General features: G+C 53.7%; 4 protein-coding genes across 13 annotated transcripts in view; 2 read left to right on the forward strand and 2 right to left on the reverse strand.

Moving 5' to 3' along the window:
• The first annotated feature begins 1,777 nt into the window (after positions 1 to 1,777).
• On the forward strand, positions 1,778 to 2,922 carry LOC111943332 (cobalamin binding intrinsic factor-like). Its single transcript, XM_086895578.1, has 3 exons — positions 1,778 to 2,011; positions 2,083 to 2,221; positions 2,397 to 2,922. The coding sequence occupies exons 1-3, from the start codon at positions 1,856 to 1,858 to the stop codon at positions 2,486 to 2,488; spliced, it is 387 nt and encodes a 128-aa protein (XP_086751704.1). The 5' UTR covers positions 1,778 to 1,855; the 3' UTR covers positions 2,489 to 2,922.
• Positions 2,923 to 4,734: 1,812 nt separating this feature from the next.
• Positions 4,735 to 7,986, reverse strand: FEN1 (flap structure-specific endonuclease 1). The gene is made up of 2 exons (XM_086895577.1): positions 7,886 to 7,986; positions 4,735 to 7,378 (listed from the first exon to the last, which is right to left on the reverse strand). The coding sequence occupies exon 2, from the start codon at positions 7,375 to 7,377 to the stop codon at positions 6,217 to 6,219; it is 1,161 nt and encodes a 386-aa protein (XP_086751703.1). The 5' UTR covers position 7,378; positions 7,886 to 7,986; the 3' UTR covers positions 4,735 to 6,216.
• Positions 7,377 to 8,693, forward strand: TMEM258 (transmembrane protein 258). Its single transcript, XM_023928448.2, has 3 exons — positions 7,377 to 8,078; positions 8,155 to 8,264; positions 8,416 to 8,693. Exons 1-3 carry the CDS (start codon positions 7,953 to 7,955, stop codon positions 8,540 to 8,542), a joined length of 363 nt encoding a protein of 120 aa, XP_023784216.2. The 5' UTR covers positions 7,377 to 7,952; the 3' UTR covers positions 8,543 to 8,693.
• Positions 8,694 to 9,934: 1,241 nt separating this feature from the next.
• The window catches only part of MYRF (myelin regulatory factor), a 44,049-nt gene continuing 36,307 nt past the window's right edge, over positions 9,935 to 17,676 (reverse strand). For 2 of the 10 annotated variants that reach the window (XM_086895567.1, XM_086895565.1), the window contains exons 19-27: positions 17,299 to 17,379; positions 16,073 to 16,158; positions 15,810 to 15,965; positions 14,839 to 15,117; positions 14,658 to 14,748; positions 14,266 to 14,340; positions 14,041 to 14,143; positions 13,454 to 13,528; positions 9,935 to 13,247 (exon numbers count right to left, since the gene is read on the reverse strand). In XM_086895567.1, coding sequence (XP_086751693.1) covers positions 13,161 to 13,247; positions 13,454 to 13,528; positions 14,041 to 14,143; positions 14,266 to 14,340; positions 14,658 to 14,748; positions 14,839 to 15,117; positions 15,810 to 15,965; positions 16,073 to 16,158; positions 17,299 to 17,379 — 1,033 coding nt within the window. In that variant the 3' untranslated portion in view covers positions 9,935 to 13,160. The remainder of the gene's footprint in view (positions 13,248 to 13,453; positions 13,529 to 14,040; positions 14,144 to 14,265; positions 14,341 to 14,657; positions 14,749 to 14,838; positions 15,118 to 15,809; positions 15,966 to 16,072; positions 16,159 to 17,298; positions 17,380 to 17,676) is intronic. The other 8 variants (XM_086895570.1, XM_086895568.1, XM_086895574.1 and 5 more) reach the window with 7 other exon arrangements.

Here is a 17,676-nt window from a genome sequence, read left to right on the forward strand (position 1 = left end):
CTTCTGTGTGTGTGTGTGTGTCTGTGCCTGGGAGAAAACACAGCTCACATCCCTTTGGAATTCATTCCTGCTTAATTCCATGAGCTCAGCTCCTCTCCTTCTCTTCCCCAGCATCACACACAAACACAGCCTCTCAAACTCCATGGAGTCAATTCCCCACTGGACATCAGCAAAACCTTTCCCCAGCAGCCACGGACTTTTTCCTCCGGCCATATTCCTGTGCTTCAGTTCAACCTATTCTGATCCCCACACATGCTCTCATGGCATTAATCAGATGCAATTATCTCTGATTATTACAATCCCAATTAGCATCAGCCTCAGGCCACCAGTTTTATTTCTCCCCGGAAATCCACAGCTGGTGGCCTGGGGTTGCAGCTGATTCTAATCCCAATTCTGTGAGTCCATCTCTGGCCCGGAGTCACCAGCACCTCCCAGCTGGGTCCCAACAGCTTTCCAGCCAGCCCCATTCCCTACTCCCACTGGGCCTAGCACAGCCAGACCTTCAGTCTGGACCTGCTCCCAGATGGACCCTTCTCACCCAAACCATTCTACGATTCCACAGACACCATCTCTAGAAGGAGCTGTGAGGGATGGGATCCAAACTCTTCCTAACAACCCAAAAACCAGCATCCACACCCTTCTATCATCTCCAGGACATGTGGTCTTATCCCATCCTGTCTGACTCAACCCACAGTGACAGTGCCACCCTCCAGGTCCTTCCATGACCACACAGATAAGCTGGCACTGTGTGTGGCAGCAGCACAGCGGGTGTGGGCAGGCAGGTGACCACAGGATGGAGCCAGGAGCAGATAAAAGCAGGGGGCACAGCTGGAGATATGAGTGCCTGCAGGACTCTGCTGCCCTGAGTGGATCAGCTCTCCTGAGGACAGAGCATGCCCGGCATGGCTTACAGCATCGGGGTCCTGCTGGCCCTGGCAAGTGCCATTGTCATGCAAGGCTGGGGTGAGTACCAGTCCTCCTGCAGTGGCACTGCAGACAGGCCAGTGACACTGCAGGGGAACAAGTGGGTGACGCACAGGGCTCCTGCTGACCTCCCCTCGGTGGCAGAGGGGTGCCAGGCTACAGTCACCCACCACCACCTGGTCCAGAAGCTGCTGCAGCGCATGGAGGAATCCATCATGTTTGATGAGCCACCGAACCCCAGCATCCTGCTGGCCATGAACCTGGCTGGAGCCACCCATGGCCACATCCACAGGTGGCTGCTCCAGGAGATAAAGAAGAATGCAGCGGAGAGAGCCCAGACAGGTGGGGAAAGGAGAGGAGGAGAACCCAGGGTAGGGAGGGGGTGCACCTGATCCCAGCAGACCCTGTACTCCAGGCTTGGCACCGCCAGCTCTCAGGACGCCATGTCCCATCCCACCACTGTGTCCTCTTGTCCCCACAGACATGACATCGGGACAGGTGGCTCTGCACGTCCTCACCCTCCTCTCATCCTGACAGAACCCCTGGCGTTCCATGCCAGGGGGAAGACCCTCAACCTGATTCCCATCCTGAAGCAGAAAATGAATGGTGAGATAAGCAAAAACAGTACACAAGGACATGAGGGAGGGACTGGGGGACTAGGGGGGAGTCACCCTCGCTGCACCCCATCAGCTCCCCCCTCTTTATCTTGCAGCGATCACCTAGTATGGAGATAGCCTGGACATCCTGACCCTGTGCCTGGTGAAGGAATACAAAAACCAAGATGCAGTTGAGGCTGTGGCCAAGGAGCTGCTGAGCCCCAAGAGCTCCCACTGTGTGGGTAAGGGAACCCTCTAGCCCCGCTGTGCCCACTCTGCTCCCAGTGTCTCCAGGCTGCTGGCAGTGACACTGGGATCCCACAGACACCCAGGCCATGGTGGTACTGGCGCTGGTGTGTGCCTACAACCACACAGACAAGCAGGATCTGATCCATGATGCACTAAAGGTGGTGAACAATGATTTCCTGGATGAGCAAGAGAGGAGAAATGGCATGATTAGGGATATCTACAGCATGGGGCTGGCCCTGCAGGTATGGAGAGGGGCTGTGGGGTCACAGCTCCACTCCCTGGTTGCTCGTGACACCTTCTACCTCCTCCACAGGCTCTGGAGACCTCAAGCGAGTTTTATGCCCCTCAGAAGTGGAACTGTGCCCAAGCCTTCAGCGTGGTCTACAATCAGGACTACACTACCATAGCCCAGCTGCTCTCTTGCCTCATGGGCAAGTCATACCTGAATGCAGGTAGGCAGGGCTGAGCTGCCACCAACAGAATGTCCCCAAGCCAACAGCTGTTCCTGTCTCCAATGCTGGGGACAATCGGGGCTCCAACCTGAAGCCGACCCGTGGGGATGACATTCCTGCCCTGTGCCAGGTGGGATGTGCCAGGTGCCCACCCTGGCCCTCTCCCTGCCCACAGCTTCCATCATGGTGCAGTTGTCCATCACCAACACACTGAAGAATTACTTCCACTACTCCACCTTGGTGTGTGTCCCAGATAACTCCACGTGATGAAGGTGGCAAGGAATGAGAAACCTGACATCTTTTGGTGAGAGCCAGAGGGTGGGAGAGAATGGGAAGTGTTTGCATCCCCCCACCCAGCTCTGAGCCCACTCCCTTTGCCGGCAGCTTCCAGACGGAGCAGACATCCTGGGGTCCCTATGTGACCTCCATCCATGGGCTGGCTGGCAACAAAACTGAAAGGACCTACTGGCAGTTCTTCAGCTGCTGGAGTCCCCTCCAGAAAGGTGGACACCTGGGGGATGTGGGGCACAAGGGGCTGCGTTTGGTGGTCTCCATGTCCCAACCTCACACATCCCTCTGCTGCAAGGGTTGGTACCTACAAGCCAAAAAACTGGGAGCACATCCAGGCTGTCTTCAGCACCTACTGACGCCACCAAGACACCCTGGACCCCTCCATGGAGCAATAAAGTTCCATTCCAGCATGTCCCTGTGTGTGTGTGTGTGTCCCTGGGAGAAAACACAGCTCACATCCCTTTTGAATTCCATGAGTTCAGCTCCTCTCCTTCTCTTCCCCAGCACCACACAGTGCAAGTACAGCTTCACCCAATTCCTTGGAGACAAGCCATGTCCCTGGCTCCATCAGCCAGGAAGTGAGACCATCATCCTCCTCATCATCACTGTGTCCTACTTTGCTGAGAATCCTTCCATCTGTTCTGCTCCAGAGGGCCAGCAGTATCCACATGGAGCCCCTCGCTCCTGGAACCACTGGTGTGCCCTGGGGCTGTGACGTCACACAGGTGTCCCATCCACAGCACTGTGACATCAGCACCGTGTCTCTACAGGACACGTGCCACCACTCGCGGCTCCCAGTGTGGCCAAGATGGGACATGGATGAAGCCATGAGTTTCCTGCTCCCCCTGCTTGTCCTGCTGGTGGCCACTACAGCTGTCCTGCTGGCCACCTGCAATTGGAAGGAACGGAAGCGCCTCAGGGGCCGGGCCAGGGGGTCCCGGCGCAGCCGAGCGACTCCAGAGGCTCCCGGTTCCCCCCCGGCTGAGGAGACCCCTCCCCACGGCCCGGCTGCCCCCGGGAGCCCCCTGTACATCCCCTGCGGCTGCGGCCCCGGCTGCGCCCCCTGTGCGACAGCGGCCCGGGAGCTGCAGGACCTGGTGACACCGCTGTGGCCCGGGGTGTCCTTCCCGCAGGACTCGGAGATGTGGCAGCTGTTGTGGGAGGACCTGGGGCAGCTGCTGGAGCGAGGCCACCTGCCCTGCTGCGCCTCCTCCTGCTTCTCTGGGAGTCCCCGGCCCTGCAGGAGCCCGCCCTCAAGATCCCTGATCCATCGGAAAACATCTGCCGCTGGAAAATGCTCAGTCCTCCGCAGAACCCGACGCCGGTTGAGATCCTGCCCCCGTCCAAGAATGTCCATCCCTCGGAAAGGCTCCTCCATTTCCATCCAGACCCTCTGTGACCTGTGTTGTGCTCCAACTGGAACCTGGCCCGTTCCTGCCAAGAAGCAAGTGGAAGTGTCCTGGAGCCGCCGGTGCCCAATCCATGGCTCCCAGGATCCTGCGGCAGAGCCATCTGGGCAGACTCTCCGCACACTGCTGGACAAGAGGCTCCAGCAGCAAAGGCAGCTGTTCCCATGTCCAGGATGCTCCCTGGAGTTGGCTATGAAGGACGAGGAAGATCTTCACACCTGGGATATTTATAGCAAAGGTCTCCATCCCTGCCAGAGCCTCCATGAGATCTGCTGGACTCCAGATGGAGAAGCCCATATGGACAGGTCTTCCTGCTGCCTTGGAGCTGTGGCTATGCACAGAACTCACCAGACACTTACGGACAGGAAAAGCCTGGAAATACAACTGGGAGCCCAAGCAATTCCAGCAAAGCATCTCCAGCAGCAAGGGGCACAGCAGAAAGTGTCCCTGAGCCGCTGGTGCCCAAAGCACAGCTCCCAGGACACTGCAGCAGTGCCACAGAAAACCCTCCAGGCAGTGCTGGACAAGAGGCTCCAGCGGGAACGGGAACACCCCCTTTTCAAGGGAGCTCTCGGGAGATGGCTGTCACGGCTCAGGATGCAGCTCGTGGCACCAGTGGGAACACTGTAGCATTCTCTCTGCTGGATAAATTCGGTGTTTCCTCAAAAGCTGTGTGAGAGCTCCCACTGTTCTGCTTTCCACTGGGACAGGGTTACTTTCTTCCCAGGAGCTGGCACCTGTTGGGTTTGGACTCAGGATGGGAATGCTGTGGGTAATACATGGGTCATGGCCCAGCCAGACAGAAAACTGGGATGAAGAAGTCGGAAATCCATTTTATTTGAACTAAGAGGTGGAAAAGGTGGAAAAGTATTCCAGTCTTCCCATGGGGAGACCACCCACACCTGAGAGCCCCAAATCCCCCGTGCCTTCTCTGATTTGCTCTGCTGGGTCCCTAGCTTCCCACAGCACTTGCTCCCGGGATAAAGAGTGGAACTGAAATTCATTAATAATGATATCATTGTCAGAGGCAGCGGGAATCTTGGTTTGGAACAAGAAATGGAAGAAAAATGGAGTGAAATACCACAAAGCACCAGGTAGGGAGAGGGTGGTGGAAAAGCAGCTTTTAGAATTGGTAAATTTCCCAGACTTATTTCAAGATATTATTATTTTTAAATAATTTTTTATCCCTCTGCCACAAAACCATTCCTGTACCTATGGCGATATTTGGAGATAAAAGAATACTTAATTTTAAAACTTCTGGTGAAAAAAACAATTATGAATTGAAACATGCAAGTGAATCCACAGCAAGGAAACATAAATCCCAATTTTAGCGTGATTAATGGATAATAAATATTTAATATTAATTTTCCCACAAAACAAGCCAGCTTCTTATTTTCCAAACGGGCAAAGAGCTGACTCCCACATTTTTGTCTATGAAGCATCCAAAGAGCTCAAAATTGGAATTTCTTGTGCTTCAGACTGTGTTTGGTTTGTTGGCTGTAATGGAGTTCCCTCTAAAACTGGGATTTTCATTTAAAAACATGGCTTAAGCCACTTCTCTGGAGAAACAGTGTCTTTGTGTTCAAATTTTATTCTGAAAACAAAACCCATCCTGTGGCTCTGACAAAAATACAGAATAAAATAAGAAGTAAATACAGAATAAAATAAGAAGTAAAACATTTTAATTCCCATCCTGGGACCTGTAAGTGTGTACAACACAGAAAAATGCCTCTGGAATTCAGGGACTGAAGAGGCTGCAGTTCTAGGCTTATGGATATTTTTATTTTTAAGCATTTCTAAGCAAATTTCAGGCTGGGAGAGCTGCAGTCTGGGCTCAGCTTTCCTTGGATTACGCACTAAAAGTGGGCCAGGACATTGCTGAAATTGAGATCACAACTGGGTTTTAAATAAGAAGAGTGACCACGAAAAGGGAAGGAAAAACCTTAATGAACTCTTGTTAAAGGGAGAATTTTACCTCCTTAATTGAAGCCTCCTTCCCAATTCCAGCTTGCCTTCCACTCCTATCTTTCTAGTTTCTGCTTGCATCTACCTCTTCTGGGATGGATGAGATCAAGCTGAAATCTAATTTATCCCGAGTCTGCTCTGCAGCTGTTCAGCTTTGGAATTCTGAGATCTGGGTGTGTTTGTGCCCAGAAACTGTTCCACTCTGCTGGCCTCATCCGTTCCTTCCCAGCACTAACATGCAGCACTGACACACAACTCTCATTAGTCTAAAATGCTTCGTTAAGCCACCCCCAAAACCCAATCCCAGAGGTCTACGGGCGCCCAAACCGGTTATTTTGCCTTTTTAGTCTTTGTGGCTGAGGTGCCGTTGGGCTTGGAGTTGGTCTTGGTTTTCTTCTTGGCTGCTCCCTTGGGCTCCGGTTCCTTGCGCTTGGCCGAGGTGATGGATCCGGTGACCTTGAAGAAGTCGTCGAGCCGGCCCTGGGTGCTTCCCTGGCGGCTCTTGCTCAGCCTCTTAACGCCGTTGCGGATGCGCTCCTCGTTGAACTGCTTCTCCCCGCACATGAACTGCACCAGCTGCTCCTCGTCCGGCTCGCTCCACTTCAGCTCCACGGTGTCGGGATCGATCACATCAGGCTCCAGGAAGAGCTTCTGGGCCTCCCTGTGCAGCCAGTTCTCGGGCAGGGGGTACTTCTTGGTGTCGAGCTGCTGCACAATCTTCTCGATGGATTTGTGCTCCCGGATGAGCTCCACAGCACGCTTCGGCCCGATGCCACGGATGCTGGCGCAGTAGTCGCAGCCCAGCAGGATGCACAGGTCCACAAACTGCTCCCAGGTCAGCTGCAGATCCTGCAGGATCCGGTTCAGGTGGAACTCCTGGATGGGCAGCTTCTTGGTCTCGCTGGCTGTGAGGTGCCGCATCAGAACGGGGCTGCCGAAGGTGAGGCAATCCATGTCCTCCGTGGCGGCAGCATAAACCTTCCCAGCCTTCACAAGGGCTGCACAGCTGGCCTCTGCCTCTCCGGGTGCCTCCACGTAGGGAATGCCCATCAGCGTCAGCAGCTTCTTGCACTCCTGCGTGTGCTGCGGGGTCACCTTGACCAGCCTCTTGCTGTACTTCTCAATGTTCTCCTCCTCCCCTGCTTCCTGCGCTTCCTGCAGGTGCTTCTCCGCCTCGGCTCGGCGCTCAGTGCGCTTGGCCAGCTCCCCGGACTTCAGCTGCGGGGGCTTCCCATCAAACACGTACACTGGCTTGATGCCGTTCTCCACCATGCGGATGGTGCGGTAGAACATTCCCATGAGGTGGCTGGTGGTCTCCCCATCCTCATTCTGGAGCACGTCGGCTCCCTGCCGCACAGCAATCAGGAACTGGTAGATGCTCATGGAAGCATCGATGGCCACTTTCCGGCCAAAGTAGGACTTGATGTCGTTCTCCCGGATGGCCGCGGGAGCCACGTCGGCAATAAGCTTGGCCAAGCCATGGATTCCCATCCTGGGGAAAGGAAAAAGGGGATGTTTGGAGCAGGCTCTGCATGAGGAATGCTCGGCCACCCAGGGAAGGGAAAGCAAAGAGGGCAGTGCTTCCCCTGCGAACCATCACTCCAAGGGCTGTGGCCTCTACTGGCAGCCGCTATCCCGAGTCTTGCCTCAGACCACCTTATCCCTCACCACGCCCCTCCCGGCCCATCATCACTGCCCTCCCAACCTCTGCCCCTCCCATCCCAATCCCTCTCCCCAAAATTTGATTATCTCCACCATTACAACCATCCAGACCCCATCACCTCCCCATTATCTCTTATTTCCCAGCAACCTCGCTTCCCTCCCCCTCAGAGCCTCCGTTTCCCCTAAGATCCCCGCTCTCCCTCAGCCGCCATTAGCGCCTCAAAGCCCCCGTTTCCCCTCAGATCTCCGCTTTCCCTCAGCCGCCATTAGCGTCTCAGAGCCCCCGTTTCCCCTCAGGTTTCCCCTCAGATCTCCCCTCTCCCTCAGCCGCCATTACCCGGCCGCTCGCGCCTCCGCCGCTCCCGCGCTCCGCCGCCGTGCCCGCCGGGAGCCGCCGCCAGCCAATGGGGAAGCGGCTCGCGCTCGCCGCGCCTCATTCCCATCCTCACTTCCACTTCCGGCGACGGAGGAGGCCGGACGTGCGGCGGCGGGAGCGGAGCCGACGTGTCGCAGAAGGGACCGGCGACATGGTGAGGGTGGGGATGGGGGGAACCGGGCTTTGCCACAGTGGGCCCGGCCCAGCTGAACACCGCCGTGTCCCCGCAGGAGCTGGAGGCGATGAGCAGATACACGAGCCCGGTGAACCCGGCCGTGTTCCCGCACCTCACCGTGGTGCTGCTGGCCATCGGCATGTTCTTCACCGCCTGGTTCTTCGTGTATCCCCGCGGTTGAGCGGGCGGGGCGTGCTGTCCCCTTGCTGTGCCTTCCACTCGGATTATCGCCCTAATTCCCGGGGCCAGGGGAGCGGGTGGGGGGTCCCCTCACCTTGTTGTGCCTCTGTTACCACCTTAACCCCCGGCCTGGCAGTTACGAGGTGACATCCACCAAGTACACCCGGGACATCTACAAGGAGCTGCTGATCTCGCTGGTGGCCTCGCTCTTCATGGGCTTCGGCGTCCTCTTCCTGCTGCTCTGGGTCGGGATCTACGTCTGAACCCCCCGGGGGCCTGGATGGGGGACTCGGGGAAGCTCTTTTTATATTTCTTTTTTATTTCAACGAGAAAACGCCTGTAGCAGGTGTGGTCTGTGACGGGCAGTGATCCACAGGTGAATAAAAGTGGCTCTGTGACACACCTGCCTAGAGACTGCTGGTTTGGTTTTGGTTTTGTTTTGGATTTTTTCAACCTGTCTTTTCCAAAGGGCTTAGATAGAATTATGGAGAGTCTAAGGCTGGAAAAGCCCTTTAGGATCATCCAGTCCAGCCATTCCTCCAGCACTGCCAAGGCCACCACTAACCTGTGTCCCCAGGTGTCACAGCTTTTAAATCCCTCCGTGGATGGGGGCTCCACCTCTGGAGCCTGTTCCAGTGCTCTAAAACCCTTTCCATGAAGGAATTTTTCCTAATGCCCAACCTAAACCTCCCCTGGTGCATCTTGAGGCTGTTTCCTCTTGTCCTGTCACTATCCTTGGGAGAAATGACCAGTCCTACCTGGCTGCACCCTCCTGTCATGGAGTTGTAGAGAGTGGAAAGGTCCCCCCTGAGCATTTCTCTCTTCATATTGGCACAAGATCCAGGTACTTTGGGTTATACTCACTGTTACCCCAGATTTCTGTTCTGTGCGTGGTCACAAGTGTTCCAGTGCCACCTTGTGTCCGGATGCAGCCAGGCTGTGCAAAATAAATCCTAAATCTGCTTTTAATCCCTCAGCCTCCTTTGTCATCACATCCCCTCACCCTTTCTTTTGGGAATGCTGTGCTGTTCTCATCCCTAACCAGTTTTGTGGTGCTGGATGTGTCCTTCATTAATTCCTGAATTAACTGCCTGACCTAGAAACAAGGAATTGATTTATGTGTCTTTAAGAGGCAGATTGGAATTTTAGTCCAGCTTTCAAACCATTCCACTTCCAAATCACAAATTCAAGCCCCAATTTCCTTCTGTGGACTTTTGGATCCTTCTGGATCTGAGCCTGTCCTCTGACATGAGCAATGAGAGGTCAGAGGCAGGTTTTCCTCTTCCTTTCTTTTTCCTTCCCTTCTCCTCTTTTGCACTCTTTTTTTCTCCTTTTTTCCTCCTTTTTTCTTCTTCCTCCTTTCTTTGTCCTTCTGCTTTTTTTTTCTTATTTCCCTTGTCCATTTAACCTTTCTTTTTCCTTTTTATTTTCTTCATTTTTCCTCCTTCCTTCATTTTCCCTTCCGAATTTCTTTCCCCTTCTTTGTTTTCATCCTTCCTTTCTCCTTTTTACCTCCATTCCAAAGAACCATGACTGGGCATATCCAGAAACTTCCACTGACTAAAGACCAGGAATTTCCTCCATCCCATGGGCAGTTCTACAGCCACTCACCTGAGTTATTCCCTAGGAAGGGAGGAAAACACCAGGAGCCATCCTTGGATACAAAGCAGTATTTATATATTTTATTCATATGGGCACATTTACCTCCAGCATAAAACAAAGTCTAAATAAGCAAAACAAAACAAAACAAAATCCAGGGAATCCAGAGACTCAGCTCTCAAATTCAGCAAAATATAAATATAAATCAGGAAGAAAAGAGGGAAACCACGCTTGTTCCCCACAAATAAAAACCAGGAATCAATAATAACCTGCTACAAATGCAACTCTACAAACTGGCTGGCAAAATACAGTGATTAAAGCTGTGGCAGCAACATTTAAACCAACAAAATTAGTGCTTTACGTGGTGGTTTTTTCCTTAATTCTTCCAGTGGTGCCATAGTCTCTATTTACAGGCTTTAAGCTCCAACAGTAGGACAGAAGAGTTGGGAATTTGCTTTTGAAACAACTCCCAAACAGCCTCGTTCTCCACCCTTTTTTCTTCCATTTCTGCCAGGAATGTCTCTTTGCCGCTGGATAGGGAGGGATTTCCCCAAGCTGGAGAGGTCGGCTCAGAATTCCCTCCATCCCACGCAGGGAAAGGCCTGATTGTGAACTCTCTTGGTACTGATTTGGGACAGGGAAGGGGCAGAGATGCATTTTGGAGGGGAAATCCATGCAGACAGCTGTTTCTACAGGCCTGGAAGCAATTCCATGACTCCTGCATTTTATAATTCTGAACCCCTTTGGAGCTCTCATTGCTGCCTCGCTGGGAAGCAGCTGGGGGATGATTTTTTATCATGGAATCCTGGAATGGTTTGGGTGGGAAAGGACCTTAAAAGCCCATTCAGTCCCACTAGTCTAGACAGCTCCAAACCCATCCAACCTGTCCTGGAACACTTTCAGGGATAGAACATCCAAAACTTCTCTGGGCAACCTGTGCCACTTTAAGACATAAGGTACTACTGACACTAAAAACTTCATCCTTGAATCCCCCTGTCCTCTCCTGATCCCAGGGATTGCTGCCAGCTCCACGTGGGTAAGGCTGGCTTTGGCACTCCAGGAATTGCCACATCCCAGTTAAACCTGGGCACCATTTCTGAGGCAGCATTTGGGAATATATGTGGGAAAACACTGTTCCCTGGGGTTGTTCCATAGGGAAAAAGGCACTAGAGATGTTTCCAAGCCCTCAGGCACTTGGTTTGTTGGGCCCTAAATCCCATGGCTGAGTGTCCTGGGGACACCTGAGAGATCCCAACTCTTCCTGGGCCACCACTGATTGATTCCTTCCCCCAGGAGCAGGGTGGGATGCACTGGGGTGTCTTGGCTGAGCAGGGGGTGATTGCTGGCTCTGGCCCCCCAACATTCCCTGTTTCCGCTTCCAAGGGCTTTTATCCCAGCTCAGCATCACTCACCTGAGGAAAGACATGCCAGCCTGGGCCACTGATTGCCAAGGGGACAATAAACCTGCCAAGGAAGTCACTTCCCAGCTTAAAACCAGGAAAAACTGCTCAAGGCAGGTGGAAGGAAGAGCACTCAGCTACATCCAGGTGTTTCCTTCCCAATTCCAGGGAAAAACAGAGAATCCTTCTGAGCATGAAGCCCCCCTGCTTGGGGCATCCTGTTGTCCCACTGAGCTTCCTAGAACTTAAGTTTTCCAACTGCTTGGCTGCTAGGAATTCCCTGCTCACCCACTATTCCCTGCTTCCCAGGATTCAGTGGATTTTAGTAACTATAATTCAGCGTTTCCAGGCCTTGAAACCTGCCTACAAAACGTTTTTGAGGACAGATGCCAAATTCAAGTGACATCACCAGGAATTTTGGGGCTGCTTTGCTGGGATAAGCTCAGGAGGGGGATGATGTGAGATAAAACCAGATGTGCCCAGGAACCATCCATCACTTTACCTGGATAAAATCCATCTTTGTTTTCCCAGAGCAGCTTTAAAATGTCCTTAGGATCAGCATGTGGCATTCCCCCCTCACTTGTTTCCTCAGGGAAATCCATCTTGGAATAACCTGGAGGTGGCTGAGCCTCCAGGAATGCAGACAACTCCTTTGTAGCACAAGGAGCAGGACGGGGAGGAGGAAGCACAGGGAGCCACTTGGCTTTTCCACAGGACAAACGTGGCTCAATGGGGCCAGAAGGAAATTCCTATTTTTTTTACGGCTTAAATCCCACAAGAATTCAGTAGTTTAGCAAGTTAAGGGCTTGTAACAGTAAAATATCCCAAATCCCTCCAGTGCAACTCTGTGAGGGCAGGGACAGCCTGCAGCTGCTGCCATCCCAACTTTTGGGAGAACACCACCCCTCTCCCAAGGCAGAGGTCCCGCCTGGACACAGATCCTGGTGTTCCCAGGGACTCAGCCTTGCTCTGCAGGGCACTCCAGGCTTTGCCAGTGCTGCACATCTGGGCAGAGGTTGGCACTGAGCCGACCAGGCAGCTCTGCACATGCCACTTCCAAGCGGATAAAAATGGATCCCACCACACTTAATGTGGGTAAATCCCTGTCATGTGGTATCCCTGGCCTGGGGACAGGTGTCCCCAGGTGTGGCATGGCCTCAGCAGCAGTTTGAGTGGGGGGTTTATCCATTTAGACCTGGATATCCCACATGGATATGGGATGTAAGAGCACAAAGAAGAGGGGGGTATGATGTCGAAGCTGCTCCTTCTCTGGTTGTTCCTAGATGAACGTGCCCAGTGGCAGGTCCGGGAGTCTCTGGGAAGTGGCCCTGGGCCAAGCAGAAGGAACAGCAACTCCAGTGTACGACTTCCAGTAGGTCCAGCCATCCTTTCCAGGCCAAACTCCAGCATTTGGCTCTTGGAAAGGGCTCCAGTGTTGAAGCAATTCCAGTGTTGTGAAGAAGTGATGTGGGACACTGAGAGCACCGGGATGGGACTCCTGTCCATGGAAGGAGCATCCCTCTGAGATCTGGCAGAGCCATCCAACGCTCAGTCCAGTGTGATGCTTCCAAATCCAGTGTTGGAAGGGGAGGGGGAGGTGATGGAGGACACAAACGTTCCCATAAGGGAAGGAGCGGGATGTGGGATGCTGGGAATCGGTGCGAGGTCCCCCCAGGAGCCACCACAGGGCTGGTGGTGGCTTTTAGGTCCTGTGTGTGCTGAGCTTCAGCGTCTCCAGCCATCACCATTCCAGCTCCGGAGCTGCCGCAGGACACGGGGATGAGGTGGGGCTGGGGGCCAGTGGAGCAGGGAATTCGGGAGGCTCCCAGTGGCACCAGTTCCCCTCCTGTCTCCGAGCAGAGGGCACTGGTGCTGCCAGGACTCACTCACAGAGCCAGTAGAACTGGAAGTAATAGTCAGTGAAGAGGTGTCCCAGCTGCTCCAGGGAAGTGTCGCAGTCAGCTCGGCCCTGGGAAAGGGAAAAGCAGCTTAGAGAGGGGTGCGACTCCAAGGGCGGAATTTTGCCTGGATTATGGGCTGGGGCAGGGACAGATCATCCTCCCACCACCCACAGAACCGTGGGAAGCTCCTGATCCTAAACCTGCATTTCCCAGATTTCATAAATGCCACATTCCTCTCCCTCCATGTGGCCCTGCACAAGCGGCGGGCACTCACCGGCTGCGCCACTCGGAAGTGGTAGGAAAACTCGTGGAAGGACAGCATCACCAGAGGCCAGCGGTGTGTGGTGTCCTGGGGAAGGAAGGGCAAGAGCTGGGATGAGATCAGGGATGAGCTCAGGGATGTTCTTCAGGCCAGATCTGTGAGGAAATCCACAGCCTCGTGCTGTCAAGTGACATCCATGGGTGTTTCCTGGAGCACAAGTGGGATGAGGAAGGGCTCTGGGAGCTGGGGGGGCTCAGCCTGGAGAAAAGGAGGCTCCAGGAGGACCTTCTGGCTCAGCATAACTCCCTGACAGGAGAGGGCAGCCAGGTGGGATCAGGTTCTGCTCCCAGGGAACAAAGGATAGGATGAAACAGCCTCAAGCTGTGCCAGGGGAGGTTTAAGTTTGATATTAGGGAAAATTCCTTCATGGGAAGGGCTGCCCAGGACAGCGGTGGAGTCCTCATTCCCAAAGGGATTTAAAAGCCATGTGGATGTGGCACTTGGGGACATGGTGGCCTTGGCAGTGCTAGGGGAATGGTTGGACTTTTCCAGCCTCAGTGATTCCATGTATATTTTGTGAGCTGTCCCCTTCTCCCTACCTGTGCACCTGTGGAGTCAGTGGAGCTGTTCCCTCTCACAGCACCCTGGCAGGGATCACTGGAGACCAGGCCACAAAGGGAGATGGACACAGCGGAGGAGGAGCTGGGAAGAGAGGACAGCATAAGAGCCTGGAAGGGGGAACATGTGTCCCTTTCCTACAGAGACACTGCAGCCCCATCGGCCACTCCAGGGGCTCCCGAGGGACATAATCCACGGGCACTCACTTCATCTCCAGGGTCAGGTTGGTGTTCACAGCTGTCTGCTGGCTCACAGGGATGCGGTAGCTGAAATTCCCAGTCCTGGGAACACACAGAGAGCATTAGATGGCACCAGGCTGTGGGAAGGCTGGGACAGGACCCAAAACCTGTGGCAGACTGAGAACTCAAGAGGGGAGAATTTCCCAATGTCCCAAGGACGAGCCCACCACCAAACACAACCCCTGAGGGAAAGCTGGGAGCGCCAGCTCCTCTTCCCATGGAGCAGCACGTGGTGATGGCACGATGAAACACTCCAAAAAGTCTTGGAAAAATTCCCAGATTTTCCTATTTGCTGCTCCCGCAGTACTGCTGCCACCGAAGTACCACCGAGGAGCCACCAGCCAGCCCTTCCCGCTCACCTGCAGGCGTCGGCAGCGGCGCAGTACTGGGAACGGATAGCCAGGTTGATCTCCAGGATCCGGATGGATTGCAGCACCGGGCTTGGCCCTGCTGGGGAGAGAACAGTATGTTTAGGAAGAGCAAATGGTGGAAAATCCCAAGAGCGTAGGCTGGAAGGGAAAGAAGAAGGGATCCACGTACCATCCGTGCTGGGCTGTTCCGTGCGGGGCCGCTCGCTCACCGGCTGCCGGAGGCTGCGCTGCTGCCGGGAGTTGCTGCGGGAGAGCGAGAGGTTGGAGATGTACTTGGATTTGCCCTGGATGTGGGAGAAGGGGGAGGAGGGGCTGGCATTGGGGCTGCCGAAGCTCTGAGACCTGTCAGGAGTCTTTGGCCACTTGGTGTAGGAGGTGGATTTCCCGGTGATGCCCCTGGATTTGGCTTTGATATTTGTCACTGGCAGGAGGGAGGGCTGGCTTTGGTCTGTGGAAAAATGGGAGAGAAGGTTATGCTGAGAGGCAGAGAGAGGCTGGCAGCACTGGGATCACCCTGTCCCCATGTCACCTCCTGATGCTTCCCAGGTTGCCCAGAGAAGCTGTGGCTGCCCCATCCGTGGAAGTGTCCATGGCCAGACTGGAAGGGGCTTGGAGCAACCTGGGATAGCTGGAGGTGTCCCTGCCCGTGGCAGGGGTGGAACCAGATTGACTTTAAAGTCCCTTCTGACCCAAAGCATTCCAGGATTCTGTGCTTCCATTCCCTCTGTGCCTGACGGAGCTGGTGATGGAATGAGGAGGGAATGAGGTCAGACCTCAAGGTAGGGCTGCTCAGGTGAGCTGTGCCTGGTGTAGCTTCCCATGACCTTTTTGCTGGCAACATAGGAAGTTCCAAATCCTTTCCAGCCCCCACATCCCCCTGGCAACAGGATCCAAACTGTATCACATGGGCAGAGGATATAAAGGATATATCCAAGGATAAGGATAGAAAGGGTATCATCTCTTAGAGAGCTTCCAAAGGAGTGGAATGAGGATGAAGAGGGATCTGGAAGGGAGAGAGAGCTGGAATTGTTCATCCTGGAGGAGACTGAGGAGACCTCATAAGGAGCAGGGCAGGGGACACGAGGTGACACAAACCTTGGAGATGTCCCAGCATTTCTGGGAATCCAGGCTGGGCCTCACCTGTCCGGTTGGTGGCATGGGCAGGGCTGGTCTCCGAGGGGACAACAGAGGAGATGTCAGTGGGAGCAGCAGAGCAGCACGTGGAAAAACAGGGAGGGCTGAAACAGGCCAGCACACCGTGACTGGGAATGCCAAGGGCTGCTCCATGTGTCTCATCTGGGACAGAAGGGACACAGGGAATAAGTCAAGGGATGGAACGGGAGCAGCACCTGGTGTCCTGCAGCCCTTCCATGAAACCAGAGTCATCCCAATCCATCACCCACCGTGCTCTGGGGGGGTCCTGCGGCTGGCTCCGTTGGATGCGGCCGTGGATCGCACTGTCTGCGTCTTGTCAATGTTCTGGCTTGACCTGGAATGCAGGAAAAGATGCTGGAAACCTCCTGGATGTGGACAATGGGGTCACTTGTAGGTGGGGAGAAAAGCGTCTGCAGCAGGAGGACGGGAAGAGGGACATGGAGCAAGTGGAGATGTGGAAGAGAACAGAGTGATCTGGAAAAAGCAGGAGAAAGGCACACGAGCCATGAAGACAGCAAGAAATTCCATAGGGAATCATGTGGCAGTTCCATGTCTGGCAGGGAAAAGTCACAGACAGTTCAGAGGACACCAGCAACCCTCCCGGAACATGCTGGAACAGGGTGTACATGGCAGATTTGACTCTCATCAGGAGTCTCCAGGTGGAATTTTTAGGTGCTTGGGAATCAACAGACTCCAAACTCTCACCATTCCCTAAGGAATGTGCCCCTTATCCCTTGATGACAGACTGTTCCTCCCCTTGCTCCTTAGAAACACACACAGTCCACACAAAACCCCCCCAGTTCATCCCATGGAATTCCAGGTGTTTCACTGCAGCTATCCAAGACCTGAGCTGAGGACACCACAGGCATCTCCTGAGGGTAGGGGAGATGGGAAAGGGAGGGAATCCTTCTCCCAGGTCTGCAGAACAAGGAGCACTTCTGGACACCTGTGTCCATGTCCTACCCGTCCCTGAGCATCGCTCCAGGTTTCTGTGGGATTAATGGAGCTTCACTCATTTGGAGGAATTAAAAAAACACTTTGTCATCTCCAAGATTTGTATAATTAGAGGGATTTCTTTTTCAGATGAAAGGAGACTCAATGCCAGTCTCCCAAAGGGAATGTGGGCACAAGCCTCTGGAGGCTTCACCTTCATCCCAGTCTAAATCCAATCCTTATTCCTCATGTTCGTCCACTGCCTCATCCCTTTTCCTCACACAGCTTTATCTCACTCCTGCTCTCCTTGAAGGATGCAATTTCTTTATTTAACCTTTAATTAATTGATTTTTCCATCTCCTACTCCTAATTTCCCTTCCCTGACAAGATCCAATAACCCTTCCTCCTGGAATCCCACTGGAACTCTCACATCCCTTTCTCTGTTTTCAGCTTCTTGGTCTTCCGTGGTGCAGGGAAAAAAAGAGAAATCAAGAGAAAGGACAAAGGAATTAAATAATGAAATAATGAAACAGTCACATACCGTGGACACAGAGCGACCGGAATTCCGGGACCCCCATGCCGAAAGAGGGCCAGGAGACAGGCAGTGGGTACAGCAAAGGAGCTACAGGACAGTGCAGGGAAACAGGGAGAACAGGAAAGTGGGAAGATGACCAGGAGGACAGGGAAGGAAAGAGGATATGGAAGATAGTGGGAAGGAAAAGACAAAAATGGGGAAACCGAAGACAAAGCGGAAGGAAAATGTGTTGGAGGAGAGATGTGAGGAGAGGAGGGAGAAAAATGGGAGAAGGAAAAGAGAGGGAGAAAAAGAGACTCATTATCAGGTTACACCATCTCCCAAAGCTGATCCAGCCCTGGTGCATCAGTGGGATGAGGCTGTTTTAGTCCAGCTGAGGCATCC

This window comes from Cyanistes caeruleus, chromosome 6, assembly GCF_971803275.1.
Source record: "Cyanistes caeruleus chromosome 6, bCyaCae1.hap1.1, whole genome shotgun sequence".
Classification (NCBI taxonomy): Eukaryota; Metazoa; Chordata; class Aves; order Passeriformes; family Paridae; genus Cyanistes; species Cyanistes caeruleus.

Bases quoted from the DNA above. Each gene is read 5' to 3' on its own strand.
- TMEM258 (XM_023928448.2), top strand. From the start codon at position 7,953: ATGGGGAAGCGGCTCGCGCTCGCCGCGCCTCATTCCCATCCTCACTTC. The intron at 8,079-8,154 runs GTGAGGGTGGGG...GTGTCCCCGCAG, and splicing joins CAGAAGGGACCGGCGACATG to GAGCTGGAGGCGATGAGCAG. The intron at 8,265-8,415 runs GTATCCCCGCGG...CCGGCCTGGCAG, and splicing joins TTCACCGCCTGGTTCTTCGT to TTACGAGGTGACATCCACCA.
- LOC111943332 (XM_086895578.1), top strand. From the start codon at position 1,856: ATGGTGGTACTGGCGCTGGTGTGTGCCTACAACCACACAGACAAGCAG. The intron at 2,012-2,082 runs GTATGGAGAGGG...CCTCCTCCACAG, and splicing joins GCATGGGGCTGGCCCTGCAG to GCTCTGGAGACCTCAAGCGA. The intron at 2,222-2,396 runs GTAGGCAGGGCT...CCCTGCCCACAG, and splicing joins CAAGTCATACCTGAATGCAG to CTTCCATCATGGTGCAGTTG.
- FEN1 (XM_086895577.1), bottom strand. From the start codon at position 7,377: ATGGGAATCCATGGCTTGGCCAAGCTTATTGCCGACGTGGCTCCCGCG.